This window comes from Condylura cristata, unplaced genomic scaffold, assembly GCF_000260355.1.
Source record: "Condylura cristata isolate star-nosed mole 26May11 unplaced genomic scaffold, ConCri1.0 scaffold00023, whole genome shotgun sequence".
Classification (NCBI taxonomy): Eukaryota; Metazoa; Chordata; class Mammalia; order Eulipotyphla; family Talpidae; genus Condylura; species Condylura cristata.
Window position 1 is genome coordinate 17304877 of NW_004567124.1, and position 24031 is coordinate 17328907.

At 44.0% G+C, this 24031-nt stretch overlaps 1 protein-coding gene across 1 annotated transcript in view; it reads left to right on the top strand.

Moving 5' to 3' along the window:
- GNB5 (guanine nucleotide binding protein (G protein), beta 5) overlaps positions 1-12827 on the top strand; it is a 24230-nt gene extending 11403 nt beyond the window's left edge. The window contains exons 6-11 of the mRNA XM_004687783.2: positions 2307-2450; positions 4394-4485; positions 7272-7320; positions 9300-9396; positions 10308-10474; positions 11683-12827. Of these exons, the coding sequence (XP_004687840.2) occupies positions 2307-2450; positions 4394-4485; positions 7272-7320; positions 9300-9396; positions 10308-10474; positions 11683-11694 (561 nt within the window). The 3' untranslated portion in view covers positions 11695-12827. The remainder of the gene's footprint in view (positions 1-2306; positions 2451-4393; positions 4486-7271; positions 7321-9299; positions 9397-10307; positions 10475-11682) is intronic.
- Positions 12828-24031: the final 11204 nt, after the last annotated feature.

Below are 24031 nucleotides of genomic sequence, written 5' to 3' on the forward strand. Positions count from 1 at the left end.
GGTGTCCCCCTTCCCTGGAGGGTATGCCCGGTGTCCCCCTTCCCTGGAGGGTATGCCCCGTGTCCCCCTTCACTGGAGGGTATGCCCGGGTGCCTCCTTCACTGGAGGGTATGCCCGGGTGTCCCCCTTCACTGGAGAGTATGCCAGCTGTTAGTTGAGAGACGAGTACCTGAATCAGACTACAGCTTTTCATGGCCCCCTCTGGCTCAGCTGATTGATACCAGGAGGGGAGGGAAGGCTGGGAGGCTGGGTGGCCCTATAGCTGCTGAGATGGAGTGCAGTGTTTGCACTGTTGGGCCAGCTCTCAGAGACCTGTACATAGAGGGTACTGTGGCCCAGCAGGCTGCAGGGGTGCCCAGACCAGATGCCCTGGGGCCAGAAGAGCAGCCAAAGCAGCTGAAGACATTTATCAGAGATAGAGGAGGGCAGAAGTGGTAGGTTCTGGGGCATCTGATGTTCCTCTGTGTTGCCATGGGGGAGGGAGAGGGTATGTGGGAGACAGGTGCTTTCTCTCCCCTGCGGGCGGGCAGCCAGCTGGAGTTAGAGGGCCTGCTGACTGTCTTGACTGGAAGGAGGCCTGGGGGCTGAGCCAGGTCACATCTGGGCTGGGAATCAGCTGGGATAGAATCCCTGTTTCCCTGTGCTGTAGCCGGTCAGTCCTAAGTAAGGCTGTATTGTGTGTGCTTTGTTTCTCACCTGCAAGTGAAGGTAACAGTAAACTCCTCATGTTTTCTGAGGATAAGTGTGGTGATACCTGCAAGTACTTAGTAGTCCTGGTAAATATCAGTGTTAGCTTTTATGATCTCATTAACATCAATACAAACCCTCATGGATACAACTGAACTAACAAACATAGTTCTTCCACCTCTGGGATCTAGGATTCCAAAAGAAAAATTCATCTCTCTGATCTAAGACCATAGGGTTAAATCTACATTCCAAAATAAATGTGACAGTGGGTTAGAGTTTCCATTGAGTGCATATATTGTAACCAATGGTTAGTTTTTTAAATTTCTCATTACTTATATTGCAGTGAAGATCCAAAATTTTTTAAATTTGTACGTTTTCTTAAATAATAAGAATTTTCTTTTAACTTTAAAAAAATATTCATTCCTTTGATTGGAGACTATGGTATGGAAAATTCCCAAACTAAAAAGCTAGACTCAGGACGTGACTTAAAGCAGATTGTTTAGACCCGATGTCCCTGCCCTCCAAAAAAATAGAAATTATTGACCCTTTGCCAGTGTTAGGACAGGAGAGGGGTGGAGCATCCAGTATTGGTGAGACTGGAGGGTTTACAGCATATGCCATAAAATACAGGAAGTCTGTGTGTGCTCTGAGGCTACTTTGACCAGTCTCGGGCACCTTATTGCATGTAGCAGGCCTCTGAGGGAAGCCAAGGCAGAAGGCAATCCCTGAACAAAAATAGGGGTTTGAGCCTGGGACACGCTCCAAAGTGGAGAGCTGCCCCTGAGTTGGGCTTGGAGAAAGGCCTTTGAGGTCCATCCCCTAGAAGGCTGAGAGCTCCAAATTCTCCCAGCTGTTGCTGCAAGGAGGACCTCAGAAGCAGCTTCTCCTGGCTGCCAGCGGACCCTGGGCCTCCCAGACTGCCTGGCAGGAAACCCACACTGAGAAGCGCAGCAGGTGTGCACAAGGCCATGGGGCAGCAGAGTCCCTCCATGTGACGTTGCCCCATACTCCCCCAGGCCCCGTAGAACAAAGCAAGCCCTTATCACTGGTAGGCAGGCAAGAGAGAACGAGCCCTTGCGGCTCCAGGTGGGTCCAAGGAGCTGCATCAGCATCACCTGGAATTTGTGAGCAAACAGACTCTCAGGCCTCACCCCAGCCTTCCTGTTAGCAAGCTGCCTTGGATGCTGAGTCAATAGAATCAGCCCGCCTGTAAAGTCTGAGAAGGACACTTGGTGTCTAGTCTGCATCACATAGCACGTGTAGAAGAGCCTACAGTGTTAGGTGAATGTGACCTGTGTGAGCTGCCTGTCACCATGCATGAGTGGGCTTGGCTGCTTGTGGGCAGCCAGGTTCTGTTCAGCAAACATTCCTGTGTGCCAGTTGGGCGTGGGGCCCTGTAGCACAGCGGGGCCCATGGGTTTCATGCTCTGGGGGAGCACAGGCCCATTAACATGGAACTTGAGGATGGTACCATGTTGAAAAGGGTCCTTGCCTTTGTCAGTATGGGAGAAATACTCTGCATTCTCAGAGACAGAGGCCTTTGCCCTGGAACTTCTAGCATCTGACCGACTTCCCTAAGGGACGTGGCCTGGCCCCACTTCCTGTCCCTTTCTGTGCAGATCCTGACGGCGAGTGGCGATGGCACGTGTGCCTTGTGGGACGTGGAGAGCGGGCAGCTGCTGCAGAGCTTTCACGGGCACGGTGCAGATGTGCTCTGCTTGGACCTGGCTCCCTCAGAAACTGGCAACACCTTCGTATCTGGGGTAAAGACCACAGGAAATCGTCTTGGGGTCCTTGGTCTACTGGGGAGAATTTTGGTGGCTTCTTATCAGTTCGTGGGACTAGACCAGACACTCCCTTAGCAGGAGCTGCAGGGGCAGCCGTCTTGCCCACCTGTGACCAGGTGTCTCTTTTAGCAAACCTGCAGCTCTTTCCACCTGCTTGTGTCTGTGCAAGTGTCCTGTATCCTTCTTTCCCTTTTTATGATAAACCTGCCCTTTTGCTTATTTAAAAAAAAAAAAAGTTGCTGCAGGAATTGTCTCAGCCCCTGCAGCCACGGTGGCATTTGGTGGACATGACAGCCTGAGCTGGGAGGGTCTCCTGTTCCGCCGCTGACATTCAGCAGTCTGCAGGGATCGCTCCTGGTGTGAGAGCTACAAGTCGGCGAGCACATCTGCCACATTCAGAGGTGTGGTTCTTAGTGACTGGCACAGAGTCAGCATCTGAGAGCATTAGAGACAGTCACAGGGCACTGAGTGGATCCAGCGGTTGCCAAGGGAAGGCCACGCTGTGGTGTGATCAGGCCTTTGGGCCAGTGGGACACGCTCCTGCCCCGCCCCTGCCAGTGGCCATCCTTCTCCCACCCCAGGACACAGGAAAGAGAGACAGGCCACAGAGCATGGAGCAGCACTAGGCTAGGAGTCAGGATACCCTAGTCCTGTCTGATTCTAATATGTCAGCTCCTGCAAATCAGCTTGACATAGGATAGTACTTCCCCTACCCCCACAAACTTCCCCAGCGTGGGACAGCAGTGAGTAGGAGAGTTATTTGTTATCTGAGTGGAAGATGAGTATTTCTGTGGACTGCTGGGGATGAGAATGAAGAACTCTTTAATGAAGATGGTGCTGAAAGTAAGGAAGGAAGCTCTGTAATCAAGCTTTGAAAGCCAAGAATGCAGTCCTGAAAGGCATCCACAGTCACAAGAAAAAAAAGATCCACACATCACCCATGTTTTGGAGGCACAAGACACTGTGACTCTGAAGGCGACCCAGATATCCTCAGAAGAGCGCCCCCAGGAGAAACACGCTTGACCACGGTGCCATTGAGTTAGCCCTGACCCCCGAGTCAGCCATGAAGAAGACAGTAGTGCACAGGTGTTCACGGTGGATGTCCAGGCCAATAGCAGAGTGCATGCAGCCTGTGAGGAAGCTCTGTGACCTTGAGGTGGCCACAGGCCTGATCAGGCCAGATGGAGAGAAGCTGTATCTTCCACCAGCTCCTGACTGTGGTGTTTTGGATGTTGCCAGCAAAATTGGGATCATCTAAATTGAATCCAGTTAGCTGCTTCTAAATATATATTTTTTAACCATTACAAAAAGCTGGAGAGGGCTTTCCTTGGTGGCACAATGGGCTAAAGCACTACATTATGAAGCTCTCCGAAGCCTTGGCAGCATGAGTTCAATCCCAGGCCAGGGAACTGACCCACATGGTGCAGCAGACCTCTCTTGACCTGCCTGCTGCTCCCCTCAGCAGTGTACTTTGTCAGTCGGCCTGTTCTGCTCCCCACTCTGTTTCTGTTGAATCCTCTCACCCTTCGCATCTCTGGCCTGTACCAAAAATAAATCTTAAAAAAAAAAAAGCTGGAGAACTAAGCCATCTCACCTGGCCAAGAGATGGTGTGAGCAAGGATGCCAATCCTCATACTGTCAGTGACTCTCACAGCTGGAAGACGTCAGGGCACTTTGCTCTGAGCTGCCCCATCTCAGTCCTGGGTGCTTTCTTTTGCTCCTCACCCCTCAAGGCCTACTTCTGGCTTTCCTCTGACTCACCTGCTGAGGAAAACGGCCTTAGGAAGCTAGCTCAGAGAAGCATGTTGTCAGCTATTTGCTAACAGGAACTATACCATCTCTGGTATATAACGGGATTCATGCCTGCCTGTGGACAGTCATTGCAGAGGGCATCACTCAGGGTAACTTTGCCTTTGCAGGGATGTGACAAGAAAGCCATGGTGTGGGACATGCGCTCTGGCCAGTGCGTGCAGGCCTTCGAAACACACGAATCTGACATCAACAGTGTCCGGTCAGTGAGTAGAATGTTCACGTCTCCTCTCTGTTTCCCACTGCTCCTGGCCTGGATTAATACTTAGCCTTGAACCACCTCCAGGCTTAGTTTACTTCCTTGAGAGAAGAAAGGCTGTTTTGTGGTAGAACTGAGCAGCATTTCCTATCACTTTGACAATTTCAAATTAGTTATACTAGAGGATATCAACATCATCCTCTCTAAGTCAAATCACTGTTTCTCAGTCATTCATTCAACAGATATTTACTGAGGACTTATGCACTAGACATTATTTTAGAAGTACAGTTGTGAACAGATTGAGAGGTCTCTACTCTCCTTCAGGAGATATACAAGGCAAAGTGCATGTAAACACATGTGTGGTTTAATTTAATATACTAGGAGTTCTGTGAGTAGTGTGAAACAGAGAGATGGGAGGGGTTGGGTTATTTCTCCGAAGAGTTAGGGATGGCCTCTCTGAGCAGGTGGCATTTAGATTAAGGCCAGACTTGCAAAGCACTGGGGAAGAAGCATGGAGGAGACATGTGAAGGGATCTAACAGAAAGCCAGTGCCTAGTGGAGTTTCGAGTGGGACATTGGCTAACATGGTCTGTGTTGCACCTTTAAAAGTTCCCTCTGACAGTTGTTTGGGAAAAATATTGAGGGGGTGTCCCGGATAGATTTTGTGACAGCAGTTGGAAGGTAGTTTTGTGAGCTCAAGATGACGGAGGCTGGAACTATAGAACACGTAGTGGAGACAAATGTCGAGAGTTGGCAGAGTTTCAGGTTTTTACTGAACCTGCAAGCTAGGTTGGGCTGCCAGTCCCAACCTAGATAGAAGTCAGGAAACTCCTAGGTTAGAGACACAGAGTATCTTATTCTAGCCGTGGCAGTAGTGAAGATGGCCCTGTTGAGGCAGTTTATAAAGTGTGATCACCCAAGAAATTTCATTGTATTTGGTGGGAAAGCACTTTTGTTGTTGTTTGGATTTTTAATTTATTCTATTAAACCATTGTTCACTTTTGTACAGCATTGGCTTCTCCCCTCAGATGTAGACCCCATAGTTTTCCTGCCATATCACTTGTAAACCATCATCATAGTTCCTTTTGCTCTTCCTTCCCATTTTGACCTCTGTCCCACTCCTTTGTTATATGTCTCAGATCTATGGCCAGCATATAGGTGCTCACATCTAAATGATTCCATGCAGTATTTATTTTTTTCCATCTGACTTATTTCACTGAGCACGATCACTTCTAGCTCCATCCATTTTGCTGAAAATGGCATGAGTTTATCTTTTTGATTGCTGAGTAATATTCCATTATATATATACACCATTCATTGTATTTATACAATGTGGTCTATATACCACAATTTTTTGATCCATTCATCTGTTTTGGGGCATTAGGGTTGTTTTTATACCTTGGCTATTGTAAATAGTGGTGTAATAAACGTAGGAGTGTAGGTTTCCTTTTGAATTAGTGTTTTTGTGTCTTTGGAGTAGATTTCTAAGAGTAGAACTGCTGGATCATATGGTAGATCCATTTTTAGTATTTTAAGAAACCTCCAAACAGCTTTCCATTGTGCCTGGACCAGCTTGCATTCCCACCAGCAATGTAAGAGGGTTCCTTTTTCTCCATACCCTCACCAGCATTTGTTGTTTACTATATATGTTCTTAAAAGCACTGAGCAAAATAAAAATATTTAATTACTTTAGCAGTTAAAAACATTAGTAAGAATTGCCGGGCTTCCTGCTCTCAAATGTAGGCTAGGGAGAAAAGGAAAAAAGTATTTTCCTTTTTGCAAATGCATAATAACTACCTAGAAAACCAAAGGAAATCAGTCCAGAAATTACTTCAGAGATAAGTTACTAAATGCAAGATAAGACTATAAAGTCACAAAAGTAAAGTTTCTATATATTCATAAAATACAACTTAAAAATGCACATTCTCTCACTCATACTGCCCCCTCTATCCTGCACACTCTTCCTTTAGTCTATTACTCCTCAACTCAGGAGAAGAGAATGACTGTAACAATACTCACCATCATTTATTGGATACTTTTTGTTTGTCAAATGTCAATTTCTTTTCATAGACATAGTCTTAACATTATCAGCAGGGTTTTGAGAATTGCAACTTTAAGTGAAACAATGTATAATGAAGCCATAGTTTAGTTCAATTTGGGATTGTGATACTATACTGAACGTAAAGTGAACAACTTGAACAAAAGAACATCACTCAAGGATAGCTGCTTTACAGTGGGGATACACATTAGCAGCCTCACTTTTTAGATGATGAAATTAGGCTGGGCAAGGTGAAGTCACTTGCCAAAGTATCTTGCGTATAGAGATCACTTGAATGTGGCTGGGTAGATCTGATTCCAGTGTCTGTGTAAAACTCTTCCCGTATCCCTGCATTCTGAGCCAAGTTTTGGGAATGAGGTCTGTGCTCAGGGGGACAGTAGGAGGCTGCTCTGTGGTCTGTGCCTGGAGCAAAGACCCACATTATCTCATTCACCCCTCACCTGAACACTGTAAGAACAGTGTCACTGGCCCTTGTTTACAGGGGAGAAAGCTGGAAACCAGTGGGCCGGCCACTGAGCCCCCTTTCTGGGCCTGCCTCCTGAGCCCCCTTTCTGGGCCTGCCTCCTGAGCCCCCTTTCTGGGCCTCCATATGCAAGACCCTTCTGTCCTACAAGAGGAAATTCTGATTTCTGAGGGTCTGGTGTGGGGCAGCCACCCAAGATGGTTCTGATGGCTACTCAGGACTGGGAATCGCTCTAAATAAAGTGCTTTCTACTTGAACTTTCTACAGATACTACCCAAGCGGAGATGCCTTTGCTTCAGGATCAGATGATGCTACGGTATGTTTCTTAGTTCTTGAGAGCTTTTCCGATTTGAAAGAGAGATATGCTGACTTCATTTTATGTTTCAAAAATAACCTTTTTTCTTACTACACAAGTACAGATCTTTCTTTACTTATGATGGGATTCCATCTTGATAAACCAATCATTAGCTGAAAATATTCTACATCGAAAATGCATTCAGTACACCTGACCTACCAAACATTGTAAGTGAGCCTCGCCTCATAACTGTGTTCAGTATACTTAATGCTCTTGTGCCCCACGGAGCATGGTTTGTCGGCCCTAACGGCCTTGTGGCCTGCAGCTGTCTGGATCCCACATCATTAGAGAGTGTCCCGCCACAGTTTCTATTGAATGAGCATTGCTTCTGTGTGGTAATGCTAAGAATTCATAAGTCAAAATATGGTTAGGACCATCTGTAATGTGAATCTAGTAAAGAAAACTTGGAGAGAAAATTATATTACCTTAATCACCCTACCCAAAGTCACGTAATGCTTTGTAATTTGCTTTCTCTACTTAGTAATATATTATGAACATTTCTCCATGCCAATACACATTTTTCTGTATTATATTTTCTAAGTGACAGACTAGTATTCCATGATATAGGTGACATCATCACTCAACCAGCTGTCAATTTTTGGACATTTAGGATTTTTTACAAGAGTTTTTGGTTTTGTTAACAAACACATCTAAAAGTAAATATTTTGGGCCACTTTCTAATTGTTTCCTTAGAATTCATTCTCAGCCATAAACTTACCGAGTCAAAAATATGTCTAGTTTTAAAGTTTTCAATGCTAATTGCCACATAATGTTGACCTGTTTTTCAAGAGGGAAAAAAAGATAAAAGATAACACTTTTTTTTTTTTTAAGAGCAAGCATCTTATTAAGTAATGGGTTTCATCCTAATTTGCTACTATGGGAGAAATTACAAGGGAACAGTTTGAGTGTTTTGTCATAAGGAAAATTTAATGTTAGATATCTCAAAATATATATGTGTTTGTGTATATAGACATATATATAAATGTGTGTGTGTGCCTATATATATGTAGGTATAAATTTTGGGGAAAAACTTGCTATATAAATGATCAAGTTGAAAACTTTAAGCTTTGAGTGGGATTGTACCCCAATTAGAAGAAAAAAAAAGAAAAGATAAAACAAGGTTTAAGTGATAAGATGCTCATCAGCCTCGGGGATCAACAAAGAAATGCCAGTGGCCAAGACAATGCTGTAAAGGAGCCTGGGGCCAGACTACTATGCTACTGTCTGGGGGCAGTTTGGATTATGTACTGAGATTTTTCAAGCCCCTGTAAGCCCATCACACTGGATCTCTTTGATCCAGTCATGTTTCCCAGAAACAATTCTAAGGTGTCTTTTTCCCTAGCTATTCTAAAGACAATATCAGATACAGATACATTTTTATATAAATAATGGTCTTCATAATTTTAGTTATAAAAAAAGACACAAAACACTTAACACTGTAACTAAATGGGTTCTGATATACCCTCATGAGGAAAACTCAACAGCCAAGTTAATAATGTTTTTCTAAAGATTAACTATGAGACAAAGCTTATAACATGTTAATAGAAGTAATAGTGAAATAGCCACCCCATTTAAATACACATATAAAGTAGAGTAAGACTGAAGAAAAGTGTTAATAAACACCTCTATGATTTGGGATGACTTGTTTTCTTCTTCATGCATTTCTGTGGTTTTCTGAATTTTCAACAAAGGATATGTATCCCTTATCAGAAAGAGAAAGAGGGATTTCAGTTTGAAATCCTGTATACTTGCTGTGCCTTTGACCCTCCATGGAAATGCGGGTTCCGGATTAAGGGATGTATACTAGTAGAGACAACCAAAGAGCTTTTCCCTTAGCCCTCTAACTACACAAGCCACCAGCACATCTTGCTGTGCCTGTAACTTCATGGTCTTCACTTCTCCAAACCTGAGCCAGAAATGTTTGTTTCTGTTTGTACCAGTGCCGTCTTTATGACCTCCGGGCAGACAGGGAGGTCGCCATCTATTCCAAAGAGAGCATCATATTTGGAGCATCCAGCGTGGACTTCTCCCTCAGTGGTAAGGCTGTCCCTTAGAAACTTCCACAGGACTGTAAAACAGGACTCAGATAAAAGCCGCTCTCTGTCCAGCTTCCCCTTAGCCGAACTTCTTTGGGCCCACATGCTAAGTCATCATTTTCAACAGTTTTCCTCCCCGAGCTTCTTGATCCTTCCTCTCTGGTCTGTCCTCAGTGGCTTCCCTCTGTCCCCCGGGCTGCATCCACTTCAGGGGAAATGAAGAGTGTCCCCGCCTACCACTGTCCTTCAGGATATGATGTGTAACAACCACACCTCTTAGGAACTCCCTCCTAGCATTCCTTTCTCCCTTTATCCAAAAAATGGACCCTTTCAGCAGTAGAGGGGTGAGGAAAGAGACTCTTCCTCAAGCCCTGGAGTTCATGCACCTCTGCTTTCACAGTGGGGAACTGCTGGTCAAGGGTGAGGTGGCATTGCCAGGACAAGTCCCTGGACCCTTCATTTTCCCCAGACTCATCCCCTGTTCTGCATCTTCGCTTCTACAAGCAAGCTGCTAGCACGTCTTTTCCCTCCTTTCCCTGCACAGCAAACTCCTACTCAGCCCTCCAGGGCCAATTCCATTGTCACCTGCTCTGTAGTATGTTCCTCAACTCCTTGTCTTGTATCACAAAACATTTATACATCTAAGCACTTCATTACATGCAGCCTTTACCATATGGTGCTAAAATGATGAACGCGTCTGCTTCCTCCTTCCTCCTGCCCCGCCCCTCCCCACCACTCTCCACAGGCACTAGGGACTATATTTTCTCTTTTTTGAGTCCTCAGTGCTAAGCACATCACCTGGCACTAAATCACTATCTATTGAATGAATGAATGAGTAAATGAATGAATAACAGACATGAAAAGAAATAATAGGAAGGAACGGGTTCACTAACTATCATATCCTGCTTTGAGGTCGCTTACTGTTTGCTGGATACAATGATTACACCATCAACGTCTGGGATGTTCTTAAGGGATCCCGAGTCTCCATCCTGTTTGGCCATGAAAACCGAGTTAGTACTCTCCGTGTTTCCCCTGATGGGACTGCCTTTTGCTCAGGATCATGGGATCATACCCTCAGAGTAAGAAGTTTTTCTGCTTTATACTGTGTGAGAGAAAGCATGAATGTCCTTCCAGGAAGCCAAGGGGTCAGCGTGAACTGGGATGGGCTGGGTCAGCCAGAGAGCTCTGGTTGCAGCTCTTCCCAGAGCCACAGAGGGCTGAGTTGCCTGGAAAGGTAGTGAGTCCCCACTCAAGGCAAGTGGTCAAGCATCGGTTAAACAACGATGCGTCAGCATTTAGATGAGAAAACAGTTGAGTTTGGAGAGGCAGATGTTCTCTTGACCCTAAATGCCTGATTCACCTGCTCCTAGCCTTTCACAAATCACAGATTGCCAGTGTGGGAACCTTATTCTGTGGTAACACAGCCCCCCAATACCCAAAAAGAGTCATTGGAGGCCCACAAAGCATCTGAAATTACATGCCAAATTGTATGTGTGCATTCTCCCAGGAAAGGTGTCCCTACTGGCTTTGGTCAGATGCTCAGAGAATTCCATGATCTTGTTAAATGTTGGCTCCCCAGAAATACCAAAACAGCCTGTTCATAAAACAAAACTGTCTACTGAGGTGTGGAATATCACAAACATGATATTGGTGGCATCTTGGAAGACACATATGTTCATGAGGTTTGGGGGGGTCAGTTTTTGGGGAGGTCTTTTGACCTCTTAAGTTTTGACAAATTTGTGGCAGCATAGTTTATAAAGGATACAGGACACAGGGTGGAGGGAGAGGATTCCAAAGACAGTCTTGAAAAGTAACTGGTCATGTGATGTTCTAGACTGTCCTGAGAAATGAATGCTTTTTGAAAGGGCAGTTACGTTGTCTAGTCTTAGGATAGATGGAACTTTTGCTAAGATTTTGAAAGAAACCAAAGTTAATTGTGACTTCCTTTCCCCAAACCTGAGTTTCCAAACTAGTCATGTCCTATTTATGTGCCCTGTGAGCTGTGTGAGTACAGCTGGTTTCAGGACTCAGTCTAAAAGTTACCAGTCAGTGGTTGAGGGGCCAATGACAGCCTGCAGACGACTGAGTGCGGAAGGAGAGGAGCTGACCCAAAGAATCACCCCTGAGTTGCTAGAGTGAAGTGTTCCCCTTCCCAGTCATGTCTGTGCCGTGTTTTGCGTGGAGCTTGTGTGTGTGTGTGTGCAGCAGAATAATACTCCTCGTTAAACTCAAGTTTTATAAGCTGCTAACCATGAAGGTATTAAAAAAATTCTGCTTGTCTCTGCAGGTCTGGGCTTAATCATCTTCTCACAGTGCACACATAGGTACCTAGGCATAGAATTTGAAAGTGTCACATGTTAATATCTTACTTCTGAGAGACTCTGAGGGCTTGGTGCAACTCAAAGGGAGCAACTCCAGGACTGAAAGTTGACAGTATCTCCAACGTTACCATTAAAACTGCCACCTAGAAAAGATTCCGCCGTGAGCCCCAGCACTCGGAGAACACCCGCAAGTACAGTGTCTTTCAGTTTAAGCACTTTTTAAAATGTATTTATTTTTAAGGTTGTTTTAGTAATACTCTGTTCCCAACAGAATTCAGCATTTTATAGATTGTATACTGTTTCCTTGAATCAAATTTGGTTCTGGAGCACTTTAAAGCCTGATTTTTCTCAGTGTTTGTGTGACTTTTGGAACCTTCCTTTAGACGTGCTAATGTTAATGGACTATGTGAGAAGGTCTTTGTTAAGCAGTCTGTTAAGATTCCAAACCCAAATGTAATTAGATCAAATCACTTTATAAAAAATGTTTTTATTGTAAGAGAATCTTTTTCAGTCTCACATCCTATTGTCTTTTTTGAGATCAAACGTTCTCATCTATGTGGACCATTATGAACAGAGAGGTGCATAAAATGGATAGGATGTCTGATGTCTGAATTATGTGATGTATCACTGCATCACCTGGGCAGAAAATTTTCTTTCCTTTGAGGGAAAAGTGGAATGTCGTTGTGACATATTGCTTCTCAGAGCAACCAAAATCTTTCTGTGTAAGAATACAACAGTAAACTTACTGAAAAATTGACTATAGTATTAGATGTATTAGGATTAGTAGTATCCACTCAGGCTACAGTGAATCTTGTCCATATAAACCATACTCATATTTATTGCACTGCGAGTGTAATTACATATATAAATTGACAGGTCTCAGATGATAATGCCTTTGCTTCTCTTATGTTGAGAAAAATATAACAAAAGTTATCTTGTCTTTACTTGAGACTTCAGTGATTCCTTTTGGAAAATACAAGCATGTTTGCTACAGGGTACCTTCCTTTTTTTTTTTTTAATTTAAGTGCTTATTCTTTGTTTTAGAAAACTCATTCAGGAAGATGGCATGCATTGATTTGGGAAAATAAAAGGTCACCTCAGACCAAAATCACTCCTGGATGAAGCTTGACCCTGGGGCGGCCTGGGGTTTGGGTGGCTGGGCTGGTGGCCCAGCAGCTGTGTGCCGGGCTCCCTGGACCTTCCCTTCTCCACTCCTGGCCCTATTCCAACCCAGCCCTTTTCCTGGTGGTAGTTATGTCTTTGTGGGCCCTGCCCCAGGCTGCTCCTCAGAGAGGTCCTTCCAGAGTTGGAGCTGTGCACAGCCTCGAAGGTTTCTGGGCCTGGTACTTCTGTAAACTTGGGGTTTTGAGGATAGTGTCAGATCAACCCCCAGAATTACTTGTTCAAGTATCATCATGAGCCAATAAGTTAAAAATGAGCCAGGCCAACTCTGCCGCCAACTTTTTCAAATATACAGTCTTTTGCCAAGGAAACATTTACTGAGGTTTTTACGTAGCAGGCCTTGAGGTAGAGAAAGAAATGCAAGAGCCCCTGCTTGCCTCTAGGGAGCCTGGATTGACGGAGGCAGTATGGTTCAGAGGGTCCATTTTGCAGCCACTGTCCCCACTCCCCCCAGTGTCTTGACAAGGTGGCAGAGAAACTGGCAGAGTCTACCAGCTGTGTGCACCGGATCAGGCCCCAGCATGTATCCCATGAAATTCCTAACCTCCCAGAATAGTCAAGAGATCGTTCCTGGTCTCCTAGTTTTGGCAGTCCTGTTCTCCTACGGGCCCTTTTCATGCCTCTACATGCTTACCTTGCTTCCCAGAAGTAAAGAAAGACAGAGTAGAGGAAAAAATCATCTAGATTCAAAGAAAATACAGTCAAAGTTCTGTGCTTGCAAAGAAGAAGAGCATCTACAGTTTATATACTTTCCAATCACAAAAGTGACTTTTAGGGCCCTCAGAAAATATTCCATAGAACACTCACTCCCATAGGCTGGAAATCATCTCCCCTATAAGTATTTAATTTCACAGCAGGTGTTGTTCAGTAGTCATGGATGCAATATTTGGCTGGGTAACTCAAGGGTGTAAACACTAGGTAATAAATTATATTTTGCATACTGAACAAAATGCTGACTTTTTAAATCAGTTTTTTTTTTTTTTAAGAGGACCAAACCAATCGTGAAGGGGCCAAACAGATAACCCCCAGGTGTGCAGCCCCTTCCCCAGCCTGAGGAGAGAAGGGTTAGGCCGGAATGGGGTCAGATAAGGAGCCATGCAGCAGCAGGTGTTTGGGAGAAATGTCTGTGGACCTCTTGGCTAGCTTCCAACAATGGGCCTGGCTCCTCAGGATGTACAGAGGCAGAGACCCCATGTTCCCTTCCACCATACTCTTCCCTAGATTTTAAGCAGCTCACAAGCAGCACAAGGTTGTCACAGCCTTTGTATGCTGGGCTCTTGTTGCTTGGCCAGCTTGTTGCTTGGATGACACCAGTACTCATCTGCGTGTCAGAGAGGCCAGAGTGCAGAGTTCACACCCAGCTCTTTTGTATGAAGAGGACAGATGATAATGCCTAACCTTCTCCCAGCCTCAGTGTCCCCATCTGTGGTATGGCACAGAACTAAAGTATGTAAAAGACTGGAACCTGACTAGAGTCTGGCTGACATTTACAGCTGGGTAGCTTCCACAGTGGGCTGACTAATGGCCAGTTCTGACATATGTCAGAACTGTAAAAAAGTTCTGTAAAAAGTTACGATGACATATGTCATTGTAAAAAGATATAGAACCTCTAGTGAGGAGATAGAATTGGAACAATGCTCTGGTTTATTTGACTATATGAGCAAATAGGAACAACTCAGTGTAAGTATAGTATGAACAGTCATGTGAAGACTGACAAAAGACGTTGAAACCAAGGGTATCTCTAAACAGGCATTCCTGCTGGATGCTTACCTTTGTCATAAGACAGGAACCATAGAGCAGGCCACTGTTCCCAACCCATCTGTACTGCAATAACTGACAGCCTCCCATTCTTAGGTAGACCCAAAGGAAATGGGGAAAAGCCACCCAAGGGCCACCAGTCGAAGGCTGGATCAAGAAGATGTGGTGTAGCCATGCACTGGAGTACTGTTTAGCCATAAGGATGGGTAAAATGTGACCATTTCTAGCCATGTGGAAGGAGAGCAAAGGAATTCTATGTAGCAGAGTACGTCAGATAAAGATATAAACTGGAAAATTTCACATATCTGAGCAAAATGAGGAATCAAAGTTGGGTGAGCTGACAAAGCAAAATAATTATGAACAATTTTATTTTTATGAACTAGGACTTTGGTACCAAAGAGAAGGTTCTGAAGGTTAGTGGGAGGGCAAGGGACATAAGACCACGGGGCAGGTGGCAGGGGGATGACTTTGCTGAGTGTGCGAGAGGGGCGTTTGGGGGTGAAAATGGGGATATAACCATGATAAATGCTATCATTTTTACCACTACATTGATCCAGTTTTCTTCAGAAAATTTTGTATGGATTTGCTCATTAAATTCTTACACCAGGGAGGTATATTTAATTATAATCATCTTTTTGTAGATTAGGAAACAAGGAAAAGCTCCCTAATGTGAAAGAAAAGAAAATATGTATACACAGACACCTGCACATTACCACTCATTACAGTCCAAAGTGGAACAACTCAAATGATGATGAATACATGTGCAAGTGTGGTCTGTCCATACAATGGAATATTGCATGGCCCTATAAAGTAATGAAGTGCTGATTCATGCTGCATCACAAAGGAACATTGGAAATGTGATGTTCAGTGAAAGTAGCCAAACATAAAGGGCCACACAGTGTGTGAACCCATGATCTGAAAAATCTATAATAGGTAAGTCCATCAATACACAAAGAATGGCTACTCAGTACTCAGGATGGTATGAGTGGGGTGTGATTGCCAGAGAGATGGGCTTTCTTTTGAGATAATGGAATTTAATTGTTGCAGTGGCCACACAATTCTGAATATACTAAAAACCACTGAACTATGTATTTTAAAAGGATGAGTTTTAGGGCATGTGAATTATGTTATAATAAAGCTGAAAAATATATATAATGGGGAAATGGTGGCAATAAGTCTCCAAGTATGTTCAGTATTTAAAAAGAACAAACTTTGGAAGGGATTATCCTGAGTGGAGAGAGCCAACATATGGTGAAGTGAAACTGTATGGTTTACTTATATGTGGACTATAGAAAAACCAAAGAATCAGACTAAGACGAACTTTAAAATTTATCCTTGAAAGCTAACCATAAATCTGAGGCATGGGGGAAGGGGTGAGGGAGGCAGGTTTTTACAATGGCGTATGGTAGAGAACTATAGTAACCACATCTGAGGGGAGAAATCCTACCCTGTGAAAGAATAAGGAAGTATACTATTGATGACATTAATTTAAAAAAAATGAAAGACTTAACATTTAGGCTTTGTCTAAAAGTGAGTATGGTAATCCTGGTTAGTTCAAACTAATAAAGGCAATCCAGTAAAGAATGTTTGCTATGTGCCAAGCATTGTGATAAGCACTTCCCATAACCCAATTTATAATCCTCACAATAGTCCTTTGAGGGAGTTTATCTAGCTGATTTTTAGTGGTACAGGGGTGGGCGGCTGTCGAGGGGTGGGTGCAGGCTAGGGGGAGTTGAACAACTTGCTCACAGCTGTACAGCTTCTAAGTGGCCTAGCCAGGATTTTAACCAAGTCTGACTGCACACTTGTACCATGGAGGTCGGAGGTTGTCGGAGGTTGATACTCACTTGTGTTTTAGTTCAAGTGATAATTATTAACAGCTATCCATTGATTGAACCAGAGGATTTACCACTCCACCCCTTAGCTACTCCAAATCTAAGAAAAAATTGTGTACTTGCTGCTAATGCACAACTTTCAAAAAATAAGGGACTGGCAAATAAAACACAAACATATCAAAACATTTATTGACTCAATTATTGACGTAATGAGGCAGTCGTAAGATGTCAAAACCGATTCAAATGGGAACTTTTTTTTTTTTTAACACAATTCATATGGCTCACTGTAAAGCAGTCACCTGTGTGGGAAGGTCAGCGTGTTGGCAGAAGTGTCAGCCTTTGTAGGGAGAAGTTTCTTGCTGCTCCTTTCTCTCTCCCTGCTGCCACAGCCTCTTTGTTCAGCAGCCAATAGAGCAAGCTCTACAGCAACTGAGTAAAAAACAGCATGACATTCCCTGGGCACAGAACCTTGTCGACCTAATTTATAAAGAGCCTCTGCTACAGTACCTGCCCTTTGGGTACTCACAGTGGACAAGGTTACCTTCATAGTCTGCTCATGCAGAGGGCTGCAGCCAGGATTTCCTCGTCGCCAATCTTGTCCTGTTTCTGTCAAAGCCCTGAATGGCAGGCCAAATCGTCCACAGCTGCCATGCATCACTGTAGATCTTTGCTGCAGCCCTGTCTAGTCACGTCTCACTTCAGACATGGTAGATGATAGTCAACCTGGTTTTCTGCCCATTGGGGGAGATTTTCCTTCACATTCTTCACAGGCATCCCTGAATGTGGCTGTACTGCTATCTGTTTTTATGTGGTTCCAGAACATAATACAGAGCCATCAGCATCCTGGCTTGAGTTTTCCTCTCAACTGGTCATACACAACCCCCTGGAACCCTGATGCACATAATGAGGGAAGAGGCAAAGCAGCTGGTTCCTGGAGCCTGGCCTGCCTACTTATGGAGGCCTGCCTGATCTGAGGCTCATATACCACTTCCTTTTGACAATAGATTGCTGCCTTTGACTAGCTAGGGCAGATAACATCCATATTCTGGTGAGAGTGCAAACTGCATGGTCAGTGTTTAGTAGGGGACTATGGTGAAGGCTCACTGGGGATTTATGGAGACTACACCTGAGGGGAGCAATAAAATATTGCACAAAAATGAACAACATAAGAAAATTTAATAAATAAAAGAGCTTGTAGGGAAAAATCTCTTGCTACTCCATCCTCTCCCTGCTGCTACAGCCTCTTTGTTTAGCTGCCTATAGAGCAAGGTCTACAGCAGTGGGATAAAAGCAAAACTGTGACATCTACTGGGCACAGAATGTTGTCAGTCTGAAAAAAGGAGCATCAGCTACGACTAGGATTGGAGTGGTGAGGAACAGAACCCACAGGTTTATGGACAGCCAAATTTTAACAAAGGAGCAAAGACTATGCAATGGAACAAAGAAAGCTTGTTCAACAAATGGTGCTGGGAAAACTGGGCTGCTGTGTGCAAAAAAAATGAAACTAGATTGCTACCTTGTACCATGAGTAAAAACCAACTCGAACTGGATTAAAGAATTAGACATAAGACCTGAAACCATAAAATATCTAGAAGAAAAGGTAGGCAAAAACTCTCCCTCATGCCTTTTGCAACAACATGGATGGAGCTGGAAGGAAGCATACTCAATGAAATACGACAGAAAAAAACTGGATGGTCTCACTCATAGCAAGGGATGGGGGGTTGGGGAGAAAGAGAGAGAGCAAAACAAATGTAATAGAGTAAAATGAAAACAATGAACAATAATAAACCAGAGACATTTTATGGGGATAGAAGGGGGAATGGGATCGGAACTGGGGTGGAAAGAGTACACTGGACTGTGGCGATGGCACACGGTGAATTGGTGATGGGAAGCCCGTGGGGATTACAACTGAGGTGGAAAAATGCACAAAATGAAGAATGACGTAAAATAATTAAAAATATAATTTTTTAAAAAGGTAAACAACAACATAGGAGTGGAAGCTGTAAGAGACAGCCACCACCTGAGAGGGAACATTCCCTTACCTTCTACTCAGTAATAATTAAACTCTCCCGTGATGGCCTCTTTCTCTGTCCCTTCAAAAAAACTGGAGGAGCCTTGAGAGCAGGAGGACCCCATATCCCTGGTATTTCCAGTGCTAAGACAGGGAGGCCTAACACCCCAAAAGCTCTGAATAAGCCTTGGATGAAAGAATGCAGCCAACACTGATGCTCTGAAAGCAACAGGAGAATTCGCTAATTCTTCTGGGCACAAGTGCCAGACCAAAGACAGGCGTGCCCAACACGCACCTGGATGCTTCCTTTCAGGACAGGGATACCGGTGATCTTCAAGGGATCTGTCAGCTGAGGGTTGTGTGTAGCCTTTGCCAACCTCTCCTTCGGAGGAGAGAAAAGTTTAACCCAACCTCCCAAACTGCCCCTCCGTGTAGTGCCCAGACTGAGAGCCTCACAACCCAGAAGAACCCCGCTCTAAGTGAGCGCGCGCTCCCGGCCGCGCATCTGCCGCAACAGGTGCAATTGCGACGCGCATCAAGCAAATCCCAGGACGGGGCGTGGCCTCGCAGCCCCACCCGGGATAGAGGGGCGACCCGGCTTATAAATCCCGCCCGGGTGGGCGTCGCTGCAGTGGTGGGCTGCAGGGAGGAGTTGTGGGGGCGCTCAGAGCGGCTGCAGACCCACTGCCTGAATGAAGTATTGCAGAGCGAGTCTGACGCCACCCGCCACCTCGTGGCCTCCTTGCTTGATGCCCCGCGGGCCCTGACCCGCACGAGTTGCGCTACTTCGCCGCTTCCGAGGCTACCCCGGGCCTCGCGCGGAGCTGGTGGCTTGCATGGCCTGGCTCTCGCTCTCCGAACGCCGCGTCCCCCGCTGGCACCGCGTGGCGTGTGGTGTGACTTCGCCGCCGGACAGAGCGCCGCGGGGCCGCGCCGCGCGGGGCTGGCGGGGCCACAGACGGGCCGAAGAGTGGCCGGCTGACTTGGCCCGGGACGCCAGGCTCTGCGCTCGGCCCTTGCGGCAGCACCGCCACTGGCTGGAGGCGCCCAGCTGCTGGGTGAGCACCGCGGGGAAGGGGCGCAAGGGGGCGGGGCCCCGGGCGCACTCACGCGGACGGCACGGGGTGGGGGTGGGGGACCCCGCGGCGCTAATCCCTCGGGATCGGGATCTTCTCCGCGCGACAGCGACGTTCGGCATGAACCCCGAGGTTTCGCCTCTGAGTCAGACCCACCGGCGGAGCGCAGCCTAGCTAGATGGCGCCCATTAGCCTGATTTGAAGCAGCGGCGCGTGGCTCGCGCGTGGGTTTTTGCAGTCTTTTCCCCTTGCTGTTGGGACCTTGGGATGCGCCCGTTTTAGGTCATGGTACTGAGCTCCTGTAGAAAGCCCCACCCTGATAAAGTCACCTATGGGGTAACTCTAGCCTGGTGGATTCACTTTCTGCCTCTTAAACGCACCGGTTGGGAAATTTTAAGATTCCTTGAACCCGCAGCTCTGCAGGGTGTAAAAGACCAGCCTGAAACTTGAGAAGGAAAAGGCCTCCTCTTGGTCAGGTCCACACACCTCTCAGGAAAGGTCAAATCAGAGGGTGTTGGGTGTATGCAGGTTCCTTAATGTCTAACCCACTGCACCTGCCCCTCCACTGGGAGTATTCAGGCTCCTGGCTTTCAGCTGTAGGCTATTGATTTGTGATTTAGGGTAAAGGGCAGAGCGCTTGGCCTGTAGCTACTAAATTAAACCAAAGGCTCTAACCCCTCAGTAAGACGGTAGTAAGCCTCTTGGATTCTGAGCTAGACCTGTTTCTTTCCTCTTTTCCTCGCCGGAGCTAACCTAACCCAGGATGTACAGAATAAATGCAACCAAATGAATTAAACCAGTGACTCAAAAAATCTGAAGAATTCGGAAAGATGCTGCAGGAAATTTAACCTCTTGGGCAGTCCTATTAGACCTATGGAGGTGAACTGGGTTCCAGTTAGGGAGGCCAGATGGCATCTGAATCAGAACCTTGACCTTTCATGGACAGCACATCACTTTAAGGTGGCAGCATTAGCTCTGTTTTGTGTCTCTGATTTTGTGAAGATTTGATTTTCAGCTATCTAGGCTGCACACTGAACTAGAGTTTTTGAGACCTGCAACTCAGTCATGTCTCTTAACTGGGCCCCTAAGAGTTGTCTGCAGTTAATGAGAAAGTAGACTGGGGGTAGAAGAGATGGAGGAATGGTTTTTTTCTTGCTTTCTGTCTTTTTTGTCAACCACCATGGACTAAGAAATAATACTTTAACATCAAGAAGTCAGAATTCACCAGTTGAGTAAATTGGACACATTCACCTCTCCCAATTGTAGTTAAAATACCAGTCAGGCCTTCCTTCGCTTCCCTTCCTTTCCACTTTCCTGAAGGAGCTGATTGCTTTATTGTTTCAGGTAATAATGTTCAATTTGGTCTGATAGTTTCCCAAATGATATCTGTCTTTTATTCAGCACAGGACATATTAATGTAGTCTCCCCTTTGGTGTCTTGGCTCCTGAAAAGAATGAGTCAAAAGACTGGTACTCCTGGTAATCCTGTTGGATTATTTCAGTGAGTCAGGATAAGTCCTAATTTATCCAAGGTTCCTGATTGTAGATGGCCTGCTTGTCAATAGTTCCCATTTTCACTTTTTAAATTGAGGATTTATCTGCTGTTTAATCTGGAACTTCCCATGTATTTTATGGAGTTCAGGTATTGAGCATTATGAAGCAATCTAAATTTTCTCTTCTCCTTTGTCTACTTCTCATCCATCCTGCCAAGTTCTTGGCAAATACCAGTTTCTTATATCATGGTTTATAGCATCAACGTTAACATATTTCTTGACAAAATCATTGTAAGTTCTAAAATGTTCAACCCATTCTATCTGCCTGTTACCAGCAAATGAATATTTGATATGTGAAAGAACAGAACAAAGAAAATTAGCTTCTGAGGCATTTTAACCTACAATCCTACAAGAAGTCCTGTTATAATGCTTCACCAGTGTTCTAATTCTTGACACTCAGATATCAGGCACAATTCTTCTTTGAGAGGGGAAAATGGGGGTAATTTAAGGACTTAGTGTACCAAAATAATTGCAGAAGCAGTTGCATTCTATTAAACAGTCACTATGATGCTATTGGCTGCATATGGAAAAATTAGTACAAGTCCCTCATCTAGCCACAATTTCTTGTGTCACTACCTGCTAATTTATCAAGGAAATGGATCAGTGAAGCAAAACAGAAATGTTCATTTTATAAGTAATATCATATTTAAATCTTTTATTAAAAAATCTTTTTAACCTTTTGAAACCTAACTCCTGGTAGTTAATATATTAAGACTTTCTACCTCAAGAAATTAAGTATATTCAATGTTTAAATAAATTTATGCATCTTTTAAAAAATTTAGTTGATTTTTTTAGTCCAATTCATTAAACCTTTATTCCTAGGAGTAATTTAAATTGATAAACTATCTACCTTTTTAATTGTCTTATTAAATACAATAGGTACAATTGTATTTTGGATAAACTTTATATAAGGTTGAACAAATTTGAGGTGGACAAACATGTACTTGGTAACATTTATTTATTGCAGTTGTAACTATCATATGACTATCCATGTAGTAAATACTTATATTCAATACACTTTACATAATATTTCTATGGTTTATTTCCTGCTGGCTACAGATTCATGCCTTTAAATCCCCATCAGTCTTCCCACATTCATCCTCTTGTAACCAATGTTTTGTACTAGGTTTGTTTGTAGGTTTGACATTTTTAGATTCTACATATGTCATAGGATAAAAACTTTCTCTTTTTGACTTTATGCATAATATGCTCAGTCAATTCATGGTATAGCGAATGGGAGGATATCATCCTTATGTCTGAAAAATATTCCGTTACATATATCTACCACATGATGGACATATGGGTTGTTTCTGTGTCTTGGCTACTGTGAATAAGCTATAGCAAATAAGAGTGCATATATCTTATTGAGCTCCTATTTTCATTTTCTTTAGATATACACTAGATTGTATGGTAGACCTACTTTTCATTTTGGGGAGCACCTCTATTATTTCCATAGTGATTGAACCGATCTGCATTCGCACCAAATCCTTACCAGCAACAGTCACTCACATTCCTCATGATAGCTTTTTTTTTTTTAAGATTTATTTATTCATATAGAACTGGGGTACAGGCCAGAGTTGCAGAGGGTGAGAGGCTTCACCAGAGACAGAGTGGGGAGCAGAACAAGCAGATCGACGAAGTACACTGCTGAGGGGATCAGCAGGCGGGTCAGGAGAGGTGTGCCGGGCCATGTGGTCACCTCCAGGGCAGGTGGGAATGAACTCATGCGGAAGTGGCTTAAGCTTATCAGTGCTGTGCTTTAACCCGATGCGCCACCAGGGAGGGCCCATGATAGCTATTTTTACAGGTATAAAGTGATAACCTCATTGTGGTTTTGATATGCATTCCCTTAACTAGTGGTATTGAGCAACTTCTCATGTGCCTTGATGTCCTTTATTGGAAAAAAATATTTTTCTGTCCATTTTAAAATTGCATTTTTTTTGTTGTTGTATAATGATTATCCAGCAAAATTTTTCTCCCATTCTGTAGGTTTTTTCATTATTAATGCTCTTTTGCTGTGCTGAAGATTTTACATTTGATGTCCCATTTGTTGTTGTTGCTTTTTGCTTTTATTGGTGGTACTTAGGACTATGCAGTTTAGGGTTCTCGGCTCCCTGGTAAACTATTTCCTTGACCTTCTTGTATGCTGTGATTATTTCTTGCTTTCTTTTGTACTGTCTCATGTGTCTATTTTTGTGCCTGTGCCATAGATATTTTAACTATGGCTTTAAAGTATAGCTTGAAATTGGGAAGTATGACACCTCCAGCTTTGCTTTGTTGTGTTTGTTTTCTTCTGTTAGTTACTTGGGGTCACTTGTAGTCCCACACAAATTATAAGAATTCTTCTATTTCTGTGAAGAATGATTTTGGTGTTTTGCTAGGAATTGCATTGAATCCATTGTAGATGGCTTTGGGTAGTGTGGTCATTTTCACAATACACTTCTGATCCATGAATATGGAATGTATTTGTGACATCCTATACTTTGTTCAGCAAAGACTTCTATATTTTGTTGTACACATCTTTCACTGTCTGGGTTAAATTTATTTCTAAGTACTTTTTTGTTATTGATGCTATTGTGAATAGGACAGTTTTCCTTATCTTTTCCAAAGATGACTATCATCATAAAATAATGCAACTTATTTCTGTATGTTGACTTCCATCCTGCAACTTTACTGAAATCATTGATTAACTTCAACTGTTGTTTTTGCTTGACTCTGGGATTTTCTATAAATGAGATCATAATCATTAGCAAATGATAACAATTTTGCTACTCCATTTCTGATTTATGTGCCTTTTTGTTTCTTTCTTTCTTTGGCTTACCTAATAGGTCTGGTTAGAATTTCTAGGACTATGTTGAATAGTAGTGTTGAGAGTAGACATCCTTGGATTGTGACTGATAT